This window comes from Macrosteles quadrilineatus, unplaced genomic scaffold, assembly GCF_028750875.1.
Source record: "Macrosteles quadrilineatus isolate MER2022 unplaced genomic scaffold, UCM_ALF_1.0 Scaffold_5__1_contigs__length_97177068, whole genome shotgun sequence".
In the NCBI taxonomy this organism is placed as follows: domain Eukaryota; kingdom Metazoa; phylum Arthropoda; class Insecta; order Hemiptera; family Cicadellidae; genus Macrosteles; species Macrosteles quadrilineatus.
In genome coordinates, this window is record NW_026542598.1 from 9793648 (window position 1) to 9814360 (window position 20713).

At 35.0% G+C, this 20713-nt stretch overlaps 2 protein-coding genes across 3 annotated transcripts in view; one reads left to right on the top strand and one right to left on the bottom strand.

Moving 5' to 3' along the window:
- The first annotated feature begins 2281 nt into the window (after positions 1-2281).
- LOC128995171 (uncharacterized) lies at positions 2282-8427 on the top strand. Its single transcript, XM_054420094.1, has 2 exons — positions 2282-2362; positions 7821-8427. The coding sequence occupies exons 1-2, from the start codon at positions 2327-2329 to the stop codon at positions 8385-8387; spliced, it is 603 nt and encodes a 200-aa protein (XP_054276069.1). The 5' UTR covers positions 2282-2326; the 3' UTR covers positions 8388-8427.
- A 3255-nt stretch (positions 8428-11682) lies between these two features.
- The window catches only part of LOC128995954 (uncharacterized), a 35022-nt gene continuing 25991 nt past the window's right edge, over positions 11683-20713 (bottom strand). For both annotated transcript variants that reach the window (XM_054421028.1, XM_054421029.1), the window contains 4 exons: positions 18003-18123; positions 16679-16809; positions 15209-15373; positions 11683-14204 (listed from right to left, as the gene is read on the bottom strand). In XM_054421028.1, coding sequence (XP_054277003.1) covers positions 14092-14204; positions 15209-15373; positions 16679-16809; positions 18003-18123 — 530 coding nt within the window. In that variant the 3' untranslated portion in view covers positions 11683-14091. The remainder of the gene's footprint in view (positions 14205-15208; positions 15374-16678; positions 16810-18002; positions 18124-20713) is intronic.

A 20713-nucleotide genomic window follows, 5' to 3' on the forward strand; every position in this document is an offset into this window, starting at 1 on the left:
GCATATAATTGTGTTGTTTTGTAACAATTGTTACGTATAGTTGTTGGGCATATAATTGTTCTTGATGATTTCTTTATAGAATTATAAAAAATGAAACATGAAACAGCGCAAACTTTCGGTTAATACAAACTTTTTTCAAGCAGAGAGAAATTAAAAAGTCATTTGGCATTTTCATCAAAAAACATTCTAGTGAAGTTTTTTGTGCAGATCTGTCAAAAGGGCTACGCCGTAGAGGGTTTGGAGGGGTCGAATGTCAAACTTTTGGGACCACAATTCTATGTTTTATCTATGCCACAATGTACATATAAATACAAATAAAATAAAAATATAAAAGATTTTTACTTTCACCATCTGTTTTGTAGTTGTGAATAATCACGTACCTGGTCGTGATTTGAAATAGTGCCACACAGTTTACTTTTGGATAAGCCCAAATATATTAACCCCAATCGCAGCACACCTGTGCACTAAGCAACATTAAAATGTTCCACTATTAAATATGTAAACATGAAAACCTTTATCAAAGTAATATAAACAACAGAAAGGGATGGAAATGCCTTAATTTAATTTTAATGAAACTGCTTACAATGTTGGTCTACCTTTAGTGACTTATCATGTACCTACTGGCCATGGCTCCAACATAGCACACCCCTGAAGTTGTACAACACCACCGACACTACCACAACACCTCAAAACAGCACAAAACCCCGCCAAAAACAGCCGCTCACGCCCAAATATTAAACATTTTTAATCCGTTCCGTAGTGCAGTGTGGGCGTTTGTGGAGTAGAGGTAGCTATGATAAAAACAATAACCACGCTGGCTGAGTGACGTTACCGAAAATTCACTCCGCGTTCCGCGTCGTTCCCACGGAGCGAATTTTCACGATGAAAGGCTCACTCCCAATGCCTCATGCCCCGTGGGAACGGTGCAGCGGTGCTTCAGTCAAACTCATGTAGCACTCAGTATTTTTTTTTTCATTTTTGAAGTATGTGAATAGTACCTATAGCCATCTTTAGTTGAATTCTTGTATTGTTATGTATAATAGTTTTGCCGTTGGAATAAAATAAAATAAAAATAAACTGTTCCAGTTGCTATAAAAGTAAATCTCCAGCTCCACACACTTAAAGCCGGGTATCCACAGTGCGAGGCAGCTCGCTGCGAATGCCTCGATGCGAATGCTCGGCTTTGCCTCGGAATGTGGATACCGGGGTTGCTCGCTGCGAGCACCTGTGCGGCGCTCGGCGAGCCGTGTACTAGTCGGTCTCAGAGCAGTGCTCAAAGGTGCCTCACCTCGAGCTGTGCGTTAAGTGGGGAGACCTGCGCTGTCTGCCTCGCACCGTACCTTGTAAATGAGTCTCCAGTAGCTAAGAATCTTAGAGTAACAGCTAATCTTTCCTTGGTGGTAATAGCACTTCGCATGTAGGTATCGCGTTTTTTTCACGGCAGGCTCTATCAATGTAACTACTAAAAATAGGCTTAGTTATTATACAGCTCAGGGGCTAAAACATGGATTTCAATGTAACTAAATGTTCAAAATCTTCCTTGGACATTCGCAAGAAATTTGTCACGTCTTCTTCGAACCTCACGTCTTCAAGAAGTCTGTTCCCATATTGAAACCGATTTTGATAAAGCTTTTTGACCCACCAACGATGTTTACGTCGCTTTTTCTGTCACTTTTTATTAATAATCGTTGCCATCACAATAAAAGCAGCAGCAGAAACTTGCACTTTTCTATGAAAAAACACCATTGTACCGATTGTCTTAACTACGAATGCGGGTGGCTCGCCCCATGTTTACGTGCTCGCAGTGAGCATTCGTGGTTACAAACTAGCTGCCAGCTAAAGAGCTCACCCTGAGGCAGATGGCACGAGGCATTCGCAGCGAGCAGCCTCGCACTGTGGATACCCGGCTTAAACCACTCTACAACATTAGTGATGTGAAAACCAACATCAGTGGCTCAGAAACGCTTGTAAATATAAGATAGATTTTTGCTAATTTTAAATTTTGTTTGGTTATATAACTAGAGGATGAGCTATTGTTTATAATTAGGTTGTTTTATTTGGCGAACCGAGGTTTAAGTGACTGAAATAACAATAAACAAATTATAAACCAAACATGACCTATGATGTGCACCTGAGGACAGAACTAACAATGAAATGGCTTCAGCGACTGTTCCATAAGGGTGTGAAATCTACTAAGGGAGGATGTTTTATGTTTTATCTAGATACCCATTAACAATCTAATGGAATTTTATCAGGTGGTAAACGAAAACAGGTGGATTCAGCAGGAATTATGTAATTTAATACTAGTGCAGAAGCAATTAACAATATGGCTCGACTATTCAATATGATCACATCCATGCTGGTAAGTTAGCTTATTTCATACCAGTTTTAATTTAATAGTAGCTTTTACAAACTTAGATGTTTCCTAATTTTTAATTTTCTTGAATAATTTCTCTTTGTTCAGACTCATTAAAAGTTAATATTTACATTCTTATTGGTATATACATACTGAAAGTATTTTAACGTTCTTATAGCTCAGAAACTGACAAAAGGTTAACAGCAACATTTATGTTTAGCTTTAAAAGTGCAATATTTTATTTTGGTCTTCTTGCTTAATTATGGAGCATTACCTAACCCCTGAAAATGAGCTGGTTGATTCTTCTAGTTCGTACTAACATAACAAAATGTTACAGCATGTCAATTTTCTAGCATACTTACCAGTCCTGTGCTAACTTCAGTTGTATTTCTATAGCTCATATTGGTCGAACCAATATTGTAATCTATAAATAAATAATAAGGGTATCTACTGGATATTATATGTGTAACAATCCTTAACGTGACAAAAAAATTAATTTTAGTTTTCTGATTCTTTTTTAATTTGCTTAAACGTAGATATATAGATCTTAACTATTCACAAAAAGTTTTTGTATGATAAAAATGTACAGTTAAATGGGTAAAAATTCAGTTTCCACAACTCACCTAAGTTAAATGTATTGATAATCAAGAAAACCCTACTAATATTATAAGTAAGAAAGTTTGGATGTAACTATGGATGGATGAATGAATGGATGGATGTGTGTGAATAAACATGAAAAATACCTAACCGACAGGGTTGATATTTGGTATGATGATAGCTCACATTCTGGATTAACAGACATATTCTTATCTCAAAAATCCTTTGGGGCTCAACCTCAGTGGCCCTGGAGTTCCCCATGTTATGAGTATTCTATCTTATGAGTATTCATATTTAAAAGGAATTAAAGGATTTTGTCAGCTGTTTCAACTGCACAAGTTGGTACTATAATGGTTCTATGATATTAAATAGCATTAAAAAGTTATAAGGTTTACCAACAGGGTGCAGCACTATTATTTTTTACTTTCTCCCCCTATACTGTACATAGTACGGTATAAGAAGAAAGCATTTCTTGTTATAGTTCTTACATGTCCCCTATCATGGGAGAGATAAGGAAAAACGAAACGCACGCTGGTTCGATTTAAAATTCCCGCTAAACTAAAATACCTGTGTTGTTCACCGATGGCATTCTTAAAGTAAATTAAATTTCCTATCGAATGGTGTAAATAATTTCTAAGAAAACTACAGTATTTTTTATTATTTACTATTGAAGATCAAAGTTAAATGAATTGTCTTGGTCTTTAAACATATGATTACTTTAATTACGATTTTGAAATAAATATGATGTATCTATACAAATAATCATTTTATTCCCATTCCCTAAGAGTTTCTCTAAATAAAAATAATATATTTACCAATATTTAACTGGAGTATTAAACAAATGAACCGTATTAACTTTTTTCATTTTTGTAGTTTTTAAAACAAGCTTATGAAATGTAGGTTTTAAATCAAATTAAATTTAATTTAAATTATAAAATAAATATAAATTTAGCCTTCCTAATTGCTTTCTTGAATTTTTTATCCAATCTTATGCTAGTTTTATGCTTAGCTTAGCTGGCATTTTTGTGCTATGCGCTGCACTATAGCATACTGTATGAATTAAAAGAACCAAATTTTCTTAAACCGTGTCCTCTCCCACAACTGCAATATGCATTTTATACTTATATGCCAACGCCAACCCCCCGTACGAAAGACGGTTACTCTGCTAGTATATAATAAATTGACAAAAACACTCTTTAATCTTTACCGACTTCTAGTGGGGAATAACATTTCTGTTGTAAGCACTAAAAAACTGTTTTGAACATAAAAATATTTCTTTTGAAATAGTACTGTTTTAACTCCAGTGTAAACGCGGCTTAATAATTTTATTTCTAATGCAGTAAATTATTGTAACCAGAATCAGAAAAGCTTTATTCAAGATTTATACAATACTAGCAGAGTACCCGTCCTTCGTACGGGGTTGGCACATAAGTATAAAATGCTTATTGCAGTTATACTCAAGCCTTGCGTTTGCAATGAGGGAGGACACAGTTTGATAAAATTTGCGTCTTTAAATTTACAGTATTCTATAGTATTACACATCTACCATGGCCATAATGTTCTATCACTTCACCTAAACAATGTATAAAAATAAATTATCAAAAATTCGCAAAAAACCAAAATTATTCATAAAATTAACAACAGAAATATAACTGTAAACAATCCTACTTTAACAGTTAGTTCTCATTGTGTATAGCGGTTTTTTGTTGCTGCTTAGTTCAAATTAGCTTTTTTCATAAATGCATTAAAATATAGTGCTGCACCCTGTTGGTAAATCTTATAACTTTTTAATGCTTTTGCATATCATAGAACCAACTTTTTAAGTTGAAACAGCTGACTAAATTATTTAATTCCCTTTAAATATGAATACTCATAAGGTTAACATGGGTAACTACAGAGCCACTGGGGCGGAGCCCGAAATGATTTTTGAGATAAGAATATGCCTATATGTTAATCGGGAATGTGAGCTATCATCATGCCAAATTTCAGCCCAATCCGTCCAGTAGTTAAGGCGTGATTGAACTTCAAACAAACAAACAAACAAACAAACAAACAAACAAACACACAAACTTTCACATTTATAATATTAGTAAGATAAGATATATACATAAGATATATGTATAAATACGTAATGGCGTCACTACAGCTTATAACTGGTTATGATATAGTTGGCTATATAAAATAAACTAAGTAAAAAGGGAAAACTTGCTCCTTTACTTTAACCTTCCTTTGTATGATAAGATGTGGTAAATTTGATTCAATCTTTTTAGAATTACTGGGTGTCCCAGAAAGGAATCTATATATTTAATACGCTAGGCATATTTTTGTCATAATTGTTTTGGAGTGGTGGTGCTACCGATCACCATGTCCAAGGTGTCGTTAGAAAGGTCTTATAGCATGTAGTTTTGTCATCAAACAAAAAAACTTTGGAATTCCATCACGGCTCTGCCCCAGTGGCCATCAAAGTTTCCATGTTATTCTTAGGGAGAAAATGTTTGTTTACATTTGAACAGATGAATACTGTACTTTGAATTTGGCACTAATATTTGAAACAGCTGGTCATACTAAAATTTTGTACAAAATCAAAACATAACCCCAAAAAGTTTGACATAACGGTTCAACTGTTAGACACGAACAAAATATAAATACAGTAATACTATTGTCGTTGATAGCCAAATACAGCAAGCACCCTTCCGTGTTGCATTTGTGTGCTCTCCAACATAGCCGCATCAAGATTTCACATTCTATTTAGGACTGTTGGATAATCGCTGCATACTGCATAAGCTGTTGATTTTGGAAGACAAGGAGGTGGGTAGGACTACATCGGAAACAGAAGAGAGGAGATATTAGATGAGTGGCAAATGCGTTGGGAGCAGAGTGTTTCATGTTAAAGTTTTAAAGGTAAACGTTCGGATATGCTTAACATCAGAAAGAGACTGGAACAAGATTGGGAGAACAGGACATGGAAAATTTCAAGGCGAATTTGTGAAGATTTTGCATGGTGGAAGTATGTAGATGTGAATAAATAAAAACCGAGTCACGTATTTATAAATTGTTAATTTCAGGAGAAAAATATGAGAGAACAGGAATAAGTCTTGGATAAGATAGGTCTAGAGATGAGAAAACAAAACATGATGAGTGACAAGGAAACAATTGAGACGTTTAAAAAAGTAGCTGGGAAATATGAAAAACCAGGGATACATAAAGGCTTTAAAATTTAAAAGAAGAAACAAACCAACTAAGAAAAGGAATGAAAACTTGCCCATGAAGGGGAGAGGAAAGGTTAGAGCGAATCTCAATGATCCCTATCGCTCAGGGCGGTATGGGGAAGGGTGTCGTGCTGTTAGGCTTTTGGACACATAATATATGTCTGGAAACCTAATGCGGCTATGACTAAGGCTATTTGTAGAAAGCACTATTTATAATAAATGTTGATTATATCGATCTGGTCTGTACATCTTGAGTATTTCCATAATGTTTGAGTCGTATATTTCAAAGTCATCAGAAATTATGACTGTTATTCGTTTTAAAATAACACCCCTAATTCTTAGCATTTGCTCGAATTCGAGCAACAGGTACACTAGTGCACTTTTATTCTGGGTAAAGCCGAATATCCAAGAGAGATAAGATAAGAAGCTTATCAGGGGTTTGTAGCCATGTTGTGTATTACCAAACGCTTTCTCATGTGACATTTTTAGGACACTTCCCTTCCGCGCTCAATACAGACTTTATGATCTCATCAACCAAACGCCATCAGTGAACTGGGTTTGCACGGTCAGTTTGCTGGGTGCGCAAATTTGAAGCTACAAGATCAACTATGAACCCTAGCTCGTCCCATCGGTCGCCATAGAGAAGTACCTTCTGAACAAACGAGTGTGTTCGAGATGCTGTGAAGGATAATCCACATAGATCATAAATCAGTAAGAAAATACGCTGCTGCTTTGATTTACCCTGAACCACTGTGAATATAGTACTGAAACAAGATTTGAAGTTACACCCGTACAAAATTCAGTTAGTACAAGCATTGAAAGAGACTGACTACCCGCTTTGGATTAACTACTCAAACGAGATGCTTCGTCAATATAGAAATTTCAATACCATAATATTTATTGACCTAAGCACATTTCCATCTCGATGGATATGTGAATAAGCAAAACTGCCATTATATATTGGTCTGCAGAAAGCCCAAGGGAGAAACACAAACTGGGTGGGGATGACTCAAACAGGCATCATTGGGCCGTATATCTTAGAGGATAACACAGGGAACACTGTGTCAGTAAATTCCCACCAGTACATATAACAATGATTACTGATCATTTCCAGTCCAGCCGTTCTTGCAGACATTACCTCGGGCTAACAGGCAAAGATTGTAGTTCCAACAGGATGGAGCTAAGTGTCATACAGCAGGGGACTCCATGACTGCAATAAGGAAGCTGTTTCGTGGGAAAGACATTTCCAGATTTGGTGAATTTTTTTGTGGGGGTAGGCTATCTAAAAAGTCAGGTGTACAACAAAGCTATCCTCGATCATCTGAAGCAAAATATTTGTGAGGAAATAGAAGCCATCACACCAGAACTCTGCCATAGGGTATTCACAGTTGTAAGGTTTTGTTTGGTGGAGTGCCGGCGCCGGAGGGGTCTACATCTGGATGATGTAATCTTTCACAAGAAATTTCCCTGAAGTGTACAAACAGGTATTCTTGCAAAAATTGCTGTAAATAAAGCAATTTTTCTGTTTTCTTCGTTTTAAACTTGCATTTCTTTCTGGGATACCCATAGTATTACATAATAATTTATATATACAGTATAATTTAATTTTCACTAGGCTATATTTTTTTCTAAATTTAGTTTTTTGTGTATGGTTTCAGGTGGTTCTCCTTTTCCTACTTTCCACATCTGTTGGGGAAACAACTGACGAGTTACAACAACAAATTTACTTTAAAGACATTAAATGCGCCAAACTCTTCTATGAACAAACCCCTGATCACCAAGATGAAACACGTAATAATTATTTAGGATGTCAATCTGAACTAGGCGATCTGGTAACAAGATATGTTCAATTGAAAGCTACTTTGAACCATATGACCGATTCCGCCTGGATAAAGAAAGAGTATAACAAAAAAGGAGGGGAAATTTATGAATCAGATGATCTCGAGCATTTTAAACTGAAGGTCCGCCATGGCGAAGGAGAAACTTTTGTTGACGTTCCCAGGGAGTTGTACTTCAAACCCAATCCTGAACCTGAATCTGAACCCAAACCTGAACCTGGTCCTGTGAAGCTTGACAAGAAACCTCCCCAGTCTGAAACACACATTACTTTCCCAACTGTTGAAAGATTGAGGAATCAACAAACTCAATCAGGGTGGAAGAGCAGTCAGAAACCAACAGGAAGACGGTGGAAGTCTGTGTGGAATTTATTTTTTGGATCAAATTAATCCAAAAACAATAAAGTAACATTAACATGGTAAAACTATACACCCTGATGTTACTCAATCGTACCATCCGATGTACAGTTAGTATACATAGGACATAGTAAATAGATAATACTGTATAATGTTGTTTGAACCCAGTGAAAAGACCTGTATTATACAATAATTTAATTTACCTGTTTTGCCTGAAGGTCTTTTAGTTGAACTAGTAGAAATATTTAATGCATGATTGAACTTCAAACAAACAAACACACAAACTTTCACATTTATAATCTTAGTAAGATTTACTATATCCTAGAATAACCACGTCCAGCAAAGATTTTTCTAAATATAATTTTCAAGTATATCTATATATCTAATTCCGTAAGCCCAAAATTTTACAATGAAATTGTGAGCGAACGGGAGGTCGTAGAAAGCTGGGAGGGGTCTCATTTTAAAGGTCTGGGCATGAAATTTTGGGGAAAATTATTCATTTTTCTTAATTATGCACCAAAAGGTTGTTACGGAATAAAATAATTCACATTTAAATAGCATGGGAATCTAATTTAATGTCTTTTAGAGTAAAAACAGCTGTGATTATATAAATTGAAACATTTATAACACCACCTGAATGTGCATAATTTTGTTATTGTAAAAATGTTGAAGTAGTAAACAACAAAAAGTGAAAAGTTGATCAAATCTTTTAACAAACAATTTAGCACTTTTAAACTTAATACTTTACAATGGATTGTTCTTTTGCACAGTAATAATGATAATGTCGGAAGACCACCACGTACAGGTATTGTTCCTCGAAATGAATTCATTGTGGTGCATTGCACTTCATTGATGACTGGATGACTCGACAAGTGGACACTACAACCTTTGACTATCCAATAGTCAATGGTACAACTCTCGCCCATTTTATGAAAAATACAAAACAGTACAATAGTGCTATAGCATTTGCATCCCTTTCGGCTACAAAAAAGAATTTTAATGTAGAAGTATTAAAAATCATCGAAGGAGACTTTAAAGAATACTACAGTAATGTGAAGTAGTTTCAGATGATCCTACAGAGAGGTTGAACATACCAATTGAGTTTATAAATTCAATTACACCATCTGGAATGCCACCACAGAAATTAGTTTTAAAAGTTGGTTCAATAGTGATGCTCATACGAAATATGAACCTAGGGTCTGGATTAGTTAATGGAGTACGATTGGTTGTGTTAGGCAAGTCTGAGAAAGTGTCAATTCAGAAGTTTTCATGCCAAAAATAAAACGAATATCTACGGATCCTAATATGCAGTTTAAGTTTACAAGGATTCAATTCCCATTGCGATTAGCTTTTGCTATTACTATAAATAAAGCGCAAGGCCAAACCTTCACAAAACTTGGCATTTATAAAAAATTAAAAACGAATTTTACCCGTTGTCAACTTTATGTTGCGTTCAGCTGGGTAAAGCGGCCAGATGATGTTAAAATAGTATTAGAACCAAATAAAGACCAATGAATCGGCCAAAATTGATACCATGCAACAAAATGTTGTTTTCAGAAAGATTTTGTTATAGAATTAGCATTTTACAATTTGGAAGATAACATTATTTCTATGTGTTTTTCTAAGTGAATTTGTCTATATTCAAAGAAATCTTTATACAGGGTGTTGAAAATGTCTGGAACCAACATTATATCTCGTGAGTGGTTAAAGAAAAACAACTGATATTTTGTGTACGGATATACTATGGTTTTACCTATCTTTTAGTGCCTTATGAAAATTTTTACCACTTATAGGGAACGTCCTGTGGAGGATGCAGTAAAAAGTTTTAATGGAAGCCTATGGTAAATTATACATCATTTTAAAGGCCATTTTTTTCTGAGTAAGGAGCCACAAGTTTCATCTCAAAAGGACCACCCTAGCAAAAATGGCGACTGTTTGAAATTTAAAAAAACCACTTATAGGGAACGGAATTTTTAAATTTCAAACAGTCGCCATTTTCGCTAGGGTGGTTCTTTTAAGATGAAACTTGTGGCTCCTTACTCAGAAAAAAATGGCCTTTAAAATGATGTATCATTTACCATAGGCTTCAAAGAAAACTTTTTACTGCATCCTCCACAGAAAGTTCCCTATAAGTGGTTATTTAAATTTCAAACAGTCGCCATTTTTGCTAGGGTGGTTCTTTTGAGATGAAACTTGTGGCTCCTTACTCAGAAAAAAATGGCCTTTAAAATGATGTATCATTTACCATAGGCTTCCATTAAAACTTTTTACTGCATCCTCCACAGGACGTTCCCTATAAGTGGTAAAAATTTTCATAAGGCACTAAAAGATAGGTAAAACCATAGTATATCCGTACACAAAATATCAGTTGTTTTTCTTTAACCACTCACGAGATATAATGTTGGTTCCAGACATTTTCAACACCCTGTATATTCAATTAATAGTCATGAAGATTATTATTAAAAAATGTTCCTTAGTTGTATTATATTCAAGGTAGGGTAACCCGGATGCGAATAATAATTTGAACAAAATAATTACTAGAATATTTATAGGGGCTATTGCCCCCTAAAAGCCACTAGTATCTATTTAATTCTATTAATCTTGACTAAAAAATCATAATCTTTTGATTTTAAATGAAACATTATTCTTAAAGCTCTTTTTTGCTGAATTAGAATTTTATCCATGTTCTTCTTTGTTTTTGACCCCAGTGATACTGGAAGCTTGTGTCCACAAAATTTTATTTCTATCATTTTAGGGTTAATTTTATGACATGTTTAAATTTCTTGAAATATAACCAGGGTAAAAGCTATTGTTTATGACTAATGACTATATATGGTTTAATGTTTCATCTGGTTAAATAACAAGAGTTGTCTTCCGCTCATCCATAAGGATGACAAATCTACCAAGGGAGTATGTGTAATCCATAATATCAACGGAGTTCATGTTTTTGGTTTGAAATTAAAGCCACTGTAGCAGCAGCAATGGCCATGCATTGTTGCAGGAGTTTTTTTTCGGGTTAGACCGTCCACAAACGTGAGCTGACTATTTGTAACTAATTAAAATTACTAAAAGTGTTTAAGACAGAATTTGTATAAGGACAATACCAAGTTAATTCTTAAAAAAAACTTGCATTGTGGAGTGGTATTTGAGCAATATAGGCATATCATTTTTAAATAAAGGTTTGTAGGAAAGCAAATTAACCTGAAAAGGGGGTGGAAAAATTATTGGGCCAACTAGGGGCAGCTAAATGCTAAACTGTCCCTTCTTACTGGGTATTTTATCAATCAAGGAAAAGTAAGGTTCGACAGAAAACCCATTTAAATTTTAATACAATTATAATTTATCCATGATTACAAGAAAATTTACATTAAAATAACCCATACCTTTGTACAGAAAACATACTCGCTATGACTGCACCAAATACGCGAGAAATGAGCTACATAAAATTATGTACAATTGGATACAACAACAAAGGAAAACTGAATATATACAACAGGCAAAGGAAAAGGAAGGAAAAGTAAGACTTTGATTATGACTAAAACTAAAATTTACAAAAGCTAAAATTTATAAAATTTGTACAAGTTATCCTTCTCGAGGAAATCAAGAGAGTATTATGAGTTCCCTAAATGTAAATTACAAACACAAACATTCAATATTCACAGAATATAACATTTAACACAATATTCATGTATGAATACAAAATGTTACATCTAGTGTGGAGTCATTAATATAATGTCTTTTTAGAATGGAAACCTACAGTAAAAACAACAAACAAATGTAAAATATTTTTTAAATTTGCACATGGAGTATAGACCCGGGAATAAAAACAATTACAATAATTAAATAAGACTCAAAAAATATAACAAAAATATTATGCATATAAAACATACATATACAAAATATGGTACGATACAAAGCTTTTTACTAACTACTCTCACAAATTCTTGAAAAGCTTGCCCTCTAATAACTAAATTGGATAAGTTTATAGACTATAAACAACTTTTTTTGTTTTCAATTGAGGAGCCTAGGAACAAACTGCAAGCAATATTTCTTTTCTATAATTGAGTTGGATACATAATTTTAATCTACAAACCATGTACATGCATGTAGATGCATGTATTTAAGTGCATAACGTGACCGTTGATAAGGGTTTCAAAGATTGAAAACTGACATTGGAAACAGAAAAAACTCCCTGACCCTGTAATGGAGTAATGCAAACCCTGATATCTAGTTAACAAATAACCAATCAGAATTCAGCAATTTTGTAACAAGGCATGATGCATGTTTGGTTTTAGGTTTTTAGGAAAAAGGTTGACTTTGATTATATTTAGTATGTTATGGTCCTGACAATTTTTAACAAAATGGTACAGATCCAATTTCTGTAAAAAGTACGGTTCAAAGGTTATTGTAACTTGTGTTATTTCCCATAAAATAACAAAATATCGGATTTTTGGAAAAAAGCCTGTTTTGATTAAAACTAATGTATTATGGTCCTTATAATTCTAAACAAAATAGTGCAACCCCCCATTGCTGTAACAATTACGGTTCAAAAGTTATTGCAACTTTTGGGAACTATCCCAATAGAATAGCATAGTTACTTAGACTTCTACCGCTTACCCATGATAAAGGTTGTTGGGAGAAAGTAAGTGTCAGTTTGCTGATACCGTTTATTATGTCAGCTTCTGCTTATAGACCCCTCAATTTCAAAACAAACATTTTTGTTTGGTTCTATTCAACCATAAAACGTTTTGACTTTGTCAACCATAGCAAAAGAGCCTACAAAATTTTGCTCTCAATAACCCATGTTTCGATGACTCGTGGCAGCTAACTAGACCATTTCCTGTTTTCCTCTAATCTAAAACGATAAATCTCAGCTCAAAATATTAGTTGTAGTAACCTCCCATTTACACAGACAAGTTCAAATGAGGAATTAATATTTAAAAATATCAAACACCAGATATTCTAAGCTTCACATTCCAACAGAGATTTTTTTAAACTTTTAGAATTTTGTTCCAGTAAGAACATCCTAAGCTGTACTTGACTATTTGTGGTTCATCCACAATCTACATTTTTTATTAGGCCCTAAGTTCTTTTAAAAATGAATTGTTTGTAATTGTCACAAATATAAAATTTAACCATCCGAATAATGCACATGTATAACTTCTCAGAGTTAGAAAAATTAACTTTCTAACCTCAAAATATAAATAACCATTCACAATGTAGTAGAGAACACAAAACATGCATATTAATCCTAAACGTCTGAATCAAACAGACAAATTGTCTAATAAACCAACCAGTGTTACCAGTGTTGCTATCACAATGATCTGCTGTAGCGTAAATCAACTACAACAGTTATGTATTGCAGAAAATGGAGCTAATCTTTGTAAACAATCTCTCATGGTGGAGTGTCAGAAGTTTTTAAATCATAAAAATAACACGGAACATAAAACGAGGATTTTTCAACCTTCTTTTCTAAAGACATGCTCCTTTTCGCCAGCACATAAAGGCTGCAGTTTATTCTATAACAGATCATTCTGACAAGTAACTCTGGTTGCAAACCTTTATTTAACCCTGACAATCTTGAGGTTAAACCATAATACAAAATGAAAAATTGCGCTGAATTTTTAAAATTCAAAAACTTTGAACATAGACAACTTAACCACTAAACATAATATTTAAAAAATAACGAGCAAGAATGACTGGAGCTTTGGCATGGAGCGAGGCGGCAGACTCAAGTCTAGATAGTGACGGCAGCTACAGTATCCGGCCTGTGTCTCAAATCTGAGGAAGTTTCCCCTTTCTGTAGTTTGAGCCAAGTCTCTCCCAGCGCTTTAGCAAAGTGGTCGTCCACTGAAAATCAAACCAACTTGTAAATAAAAACATTACCTTTAAACGCCGGTTTTTAAACGCCTTCGGGACTCTGCTCAAATGTTTTTTTCTAAATTACCAAATTTTGTAGGATCTAACTGAAACTCATTTAACTATAAAACAGCGACCCGTCATGAACAAATTTCTGTTTAAATTTATTTGCCATTGTTTTGCTGTCATAATCAATAAAAAAATTATTAAAAGTCAACCATATAACAACCTATTCAAGCATAAACTTTTACTTCAACACAGACGCATTGTTAAAAAAGTGGTGTAAACTACATTTCCTAACTAAAACTAAGATATAAAAGTTACAGAATGAACCTTCTAACAATAAATATAATTTAATATTCTATTACGACCTAAAAATTACCTATACCATTAATCATAGGTGACGTAACGTAAACAAAATTTTCCATTGACGTGCACGTTTAAAAACAATACATCTGTACCTGTAGCGCTCACTGAGAAGGTCTCGTCAAACCGCAGCAATGTCTTTATACGAGTGACGAGGAAAGCTCGTCAAACTGCCAAGAATGATTTAGTGATTTAATTATGACTATCTTAATATGTTATTTCCTCATATTATGAACAGAAATTCGCCAAGTCCGATGTGCAACTTATAAAGAATCTATTCATCCCAAAAACCTACACCTGAGCCCCAAAAAGCACTGCTATAGACAAGTTAACTCCTAGACCACCAGATCTGGCCAGAGAAAACACCTTAGATTGGACCATTGATCAGCCCATGTAGTGTATAGCTTTCAGCCGATTCAGTTGAGTTGTGCAGCGTTGTACTCGCAAAGATAGTTGTAAGTGGAAGTTTGGTTATGTTACTCTTGTGTTTGATATACTTGCCTTTAGAGTTCAACAGGTTAACAGTTTGCACTCAAAAAATTACTTGTTCACTATACCTTATGTAATCTGTTTGTTTAAAATTTAATTAACACTACCTAAGCAAACGTTTTTATTCAATTCAAACCAACCAGAGAGGGATGAGGGTGTTGGAAGGTCAGAAGCATCCTCAGGTTCTGCAACTGTTTTTGTTGACTTCTTCTGTTTCCCTGTGTCTGCAAACACGGACATGTAATCCTTCCCTAGCGATCGTCTGAAGTGCTCGTCAATCACTGGATCACATACTCCTCCTTCTTCTAAAAAAAAAAAACAAGATGGATTAGCATTAGCAAAACAAGTTAAAAAAATACACAGTGGAAGCTAAAGTTTTTGTCTGATTAACTTTAAATTTTATGGGTACTTTACTTTGTAATAACATGACTAAAAAACAATCTTTAATAATTAATGTTCTGTAATTTGTAATATAAAATTGTCAAATTTTAGACCCATTACCGTTTAAGACGTGCTCAACAGCAATTACATTGGTACAAGATGAATGGACTTTGGTATTATTATTTAACACTTTAATATCATGATCGTAACTAATAATATATATATATATTTAGGGGTGCAATGATCAATTTTAATTAAAAAGATATGGGCCGAACCTGATCCAAACAGCCCCATAAGTTTCTAAAATTTATGTGCGGAGGTGGTGTGTAACAAGTCACTTTTGTGGTTTAAAACTCCTGCTAGTAATTGGAAACGACAGAGCCATAGGTTTAGAGGCTGCGAGTCAGTCTATTGTGTGTAACAATTTAATTTCTCCACAATCTTGGGAGAGGATGATGATGACTCTGTAACCGCAGGTGACATTGATGATTTTATTGTGGTTGCTAGAGACAGGGAAATTAAAATGAGACCGCAGGGGAAACTGACAAATTTTATTTTGTTTAAACCAATAGTAGTACAGCAATTTTGTTTCCAAAATTTAAGGTAAATATTTTTAACCCAACCCAAAATAAAATAAAAGACTACTGCTCAGACCCCAAGTTTACAGTAAAAAAGGAGTTATTTATTAGCAAGTCTCCTTTTATCTAAAAAAACAAAGGTTGATTTCACTGAGTTAAAGCAATACCATGTGTTGCTAAACTCCTTCAGGTCTATACAAAGAAGAGCGGCCACTCTGATTTGAGCTGCCAAGGGCCATACATTTACAGACTGATGAACAAGTCTAAGATCAGGATTTACAAATCTCAATCCTTATAACTTTAAACTACTACCTATAGTTTGCCCAGTTAGGAGGCAGGTGAGAGATTAAGATCCCTTAAGGTTTACCAACAATAGCTAGGGACCTACCGACCACCTGCACTAATGAGGCAATTCAAACTGAATTCCAACTAATTATCTCATAAAAGCAATTGTAATTTCATACATGTAGTTAAAGCTTGAAAATATATGTGTAATGTCATGAAAAAGTAGTCAAAACCTGAGGTTGTTATTTCAATTAGTTATTTAGAATGTGTATTTTGCTGTGTATGACTTTTGAATGCCTTTTTGATGGTAGCAAATCAAAACCCCTGTCAAACATAGGATCATTACACTGCATGTGTTTGACTCACCCACAACCCCAGAGGTCTGTGCCACGGTAGTGATGACAGTAGGTCGTCTGCTGTAGCACAGGGACTGTGTATAAGAGGGGGGAGATCCACGCGGCCGCCTCGTGGACATGTCTATCGGCTCACTATGAACCCTACAACACAAGACAATTTTAGTACAAGCTACATTTAATTTATTCTCTGTCATTGTTTTGTAAAGTAAGGTAAATGATCATAATTTGTTTGTAATATCAGTAGTGATTTGAACTAGTTTATGCTAGTTTTTTACTGCAGGAGGATATAGTTCGAATGAGCCGCTCATAGTTAATGAGTTGCGTTAATACAGTAGAACCTCTTTAATCCGAACCCCCGTAATTCGAACGTCCACTAATCCGAACCCCTCATTGCTATACTCTGTACACAGAACAGTAGTTCTTCATTGTATACTGTATTTATTGGTATAGGCACCGTAATTGTTTCTATTGTAATGTACCGTACTGTTTATTCCCTATGTTTACTACTGTATTAAATAAACACTGTATTTTACTTTATAACGCATTTTTTCACTTTTCCCTAGCAATTATTATGTAAAAACAACAATATGTTCTGTAATCCGAACTATTTAATAATCCGAACTACTCCCGGTCCCAATTAGTTCGGATTAAAGAGGTTCTACTGTATTTGATTTTCCACCATTGGTTATTTTTGAATACTACAGTAGACAGCTTAACCGGGGTCCTAACAGGAGCTGACCTAGGTCGGATAACCGTTAGTAGTATTAATTGCCTTTCAAATCTACTAATACACTAAATACAGCACATAACTTGCTGTCAAAGTTAAAGATACAAGCAACCATTTTGTTACGAGAGAGGAAGTTTATTTCTAACAATATGCAATATTTTTTAGGATAAATATAAAATAACATATTCTTAGGAACATCCTGTACAGTTTAGCGTATTGTACCCATCGCCGAGTGGAAATGGCGAGATTCCTTGAAAGCGCCGTTTAAACCAAACCGCTCTCAAAACAAGGTTGGTTAAAACAAACTGTAATATTTTACGAGAGAGGGCGGATAATCCGATTATCAGTTTATGCGATGTCGGTTAAGAGGGGGTCTACTGTACATAGTTTATGTGTTATAAACCACGTTTACAGCAAGTTTATGATTCAGTTGGGTTCGGTTAAAAAGTTGGCGTATTAAACAAAAAATAGTGATTTACATCAGCACACTCTATTAACGGCTCAATTTAATTACTTTACTTTATATTCTAAAACTGGCTACAACTTTAGCATGAAGAGGAACAGAATGTGTACTTAAATTAACAGCCATAATACAACTATCGCCTACCCTGAGCTAGACTTGTGAGGGTACTCTGGTGGTCTGGGCCGTCTCTCTCTTCTCCACTTGCCTCCGCTGACTGCCGCTGCTGTCGGGACATCCTTGCACTTGGCATACGACCTGGCCTCATCTGCACAACAGAGACTACCATGTAACCAACAACACAAAATGTGGTACGGGGATTTGTTTTCAGTCAAAAGTGAAATACATAAATTTTAACCAGAAGCGGACGTAATTAAGTGTAAATTAGCCAAAATATAAAAGAGGACCGAAATAGCTCTAGCTTCGAGATTATTGTAACTTTTCTGCTGTTGTTAAATCCTGAACAAATTGATACCGTAGTAAATCTGAGGCAATTTACCAAATCACCTGGATGAACTGGCTGCCCAGGTGACACCCGACGTAAACTGTGCCAAGTGTATGTTTAATCAAATTCAACTGCAGATGTTGTTCTTATATTCGTAAAGATTGAATTTTCGGGACAAATGATCTCTAGGTACAAACAAAGACCAGTCATGGAAGCTTGGATTGAAATCCTGCCAAATCACAAAAAAATTGAGATTTGCTTAATCATATGGTTTTGGTTCAGCAGCCACCTATCTCAAGAGAAAAATGATACCTTGTCTTTATGACAAAAATATTTGTCTTTGCACTGGAAATTTCTTTTGGCAAAAAGTCACTAGTAAATAGAAATGAAGTCTTATAAAAGGTAGGGTAGTTTTATTTACTGGCAAAGAGATTTCCCCTGAAACATGAGATCTGGATTACTCTCTAGTTACAGATATAGACAATAGCGGCAGCAGCCTTTGTGGCACATAGACAATGGTGCCGTGCTGACGCCGCGGCGGCATTCGGCATTCCTGACCGGATGTTTTGGGCGGCGCCCCCCCCCTCAGAACAGGTTCCACGTCCTTGTACAAGGTCACCGGGCTGAGACTTCATTCACGCCCTGCACGCGTCCGCACCCCGCACCCTCACGATACGTCTAGAATTTCTAAATTGAGAAATTTAAGGACAACACCCAAACAAGATAAAAAATTTATGGTGGACGATTCTGCAGCATTAACATTTGAAAAAAATTCTCCACTGGGATAAAATGGAAAATTTTGTTGTAGAACCCCGGTTAACCGAAATAAAGGGGGGGAACCGTTATAGGACTTATAGGACTTCTGATATATTAAATTTTACTTTTTTGACATTGTAAAATTAAAATATATCCATAGTTAGGCCTAACCAAACGTGTTCAGAGAATATCAAATACGACATATTTAACGCAGTTGATTCCGTAGGTACATTACACAAGAACCACCATAAAATGCGTGTTACCACTATCGTACTACGGGACATTCACGGGTATTGGTTCACAAAAATCGAAGAGCAAGAGCAGCAAAGAACGAGTTGTACTTCTATCGTTCTAGAGTTCTGATTAAAAATGGCTATGGAATCCCCATTATCTTGTACTGTAGCAGGGTTTAATATGGGAGGACAGCTGCTTGTTGACAGAGGGAGAACACACTACTATTTTACAAGGGCAGACCGAGGAGATCTCCCTCATTACTCCACCCTTTGCATTCAGCAACATTAGAATTTGGCACTAAAATAAAAAATACCAATCTACTAAAAACTTGTCAAATAGTGAGTTTAATAACATCAACTTTTGATACTCAAACTACCTTAAATTGTCATTTAGATTTCATCCATAAGTTTGACAGAGGTTGACAGTGAGTAAGTTGTTTATTTTTTGTAACTTCACCCAATTGAGAAACTAATAGTACTGTATATTTCATCACTAGGGCCTAAAGTGACTCTTTTCGACCGAGGTCAAGTTTTACGATCGAGGCGAAGCAGAGGTCGGAAAATGAACCAGGGTTGAAAAGCAACTTTTCCCCTTGTGATGAACTATATTTTTCATCATATTGCACCATTATTTCAACAAACTATGTTACAAAACTAAATGGGCTGCAGCAAACCTACCGACTAAGCGAATTCCCATTTGGCTGGATCGATTTTCAATTAATCTATTAAATTAACATTTATGTTTAACGAGTACCTAGGTTAACTGTTACAGGGAAACTAATTAAGTGTGTTTTTTATTAAAATATCAATAGCTTAGTATGAAATAAATAAATCCGCCAAGTTTGTATAAAACCAGTGGCTATACTTTATAGATATGGTATATACGATCAATATGATGCTATTTAGACGTGGAGCTTACTGTAAAAAAATGACATAAACCTTAGAAACTTATACTAACTCAGTTAATTTAATTACAGTTTGGCCGCGTAAACTAAAAAGGCATGTAGGCTACAAATTTCCAGGATAGTTTCAATTGATTACATAGAGATTAGGGGTTCTTATTAGTTGATAATAATTGTTGTATTATTTTTAAGTTAAATTGCGGTGTTTACGACCATTGCTTTAAATGAATAAGACTTTTCGTTAATTGGAAATAAACAAAAATATCTGTTTAACCTGCGATTTACTTTGCAACCAATAACAACTGGTGGACTGATTGCAATAATTGCGAAAACATTCCTAAATAATCATAGTTAAAATTAGGTTTCTAGTATTTCATTCCAGATAGGCTACTTATAAATGCTTTCGACTGTTATTCGATCCCAGCCGAACACTTAACATTACGTAGCCACAATTCCATTCCATCAACGAACCCTACAACGATGCCTGGAATGCGAGCTACTTCTGGAATCTAAGCGTGTATA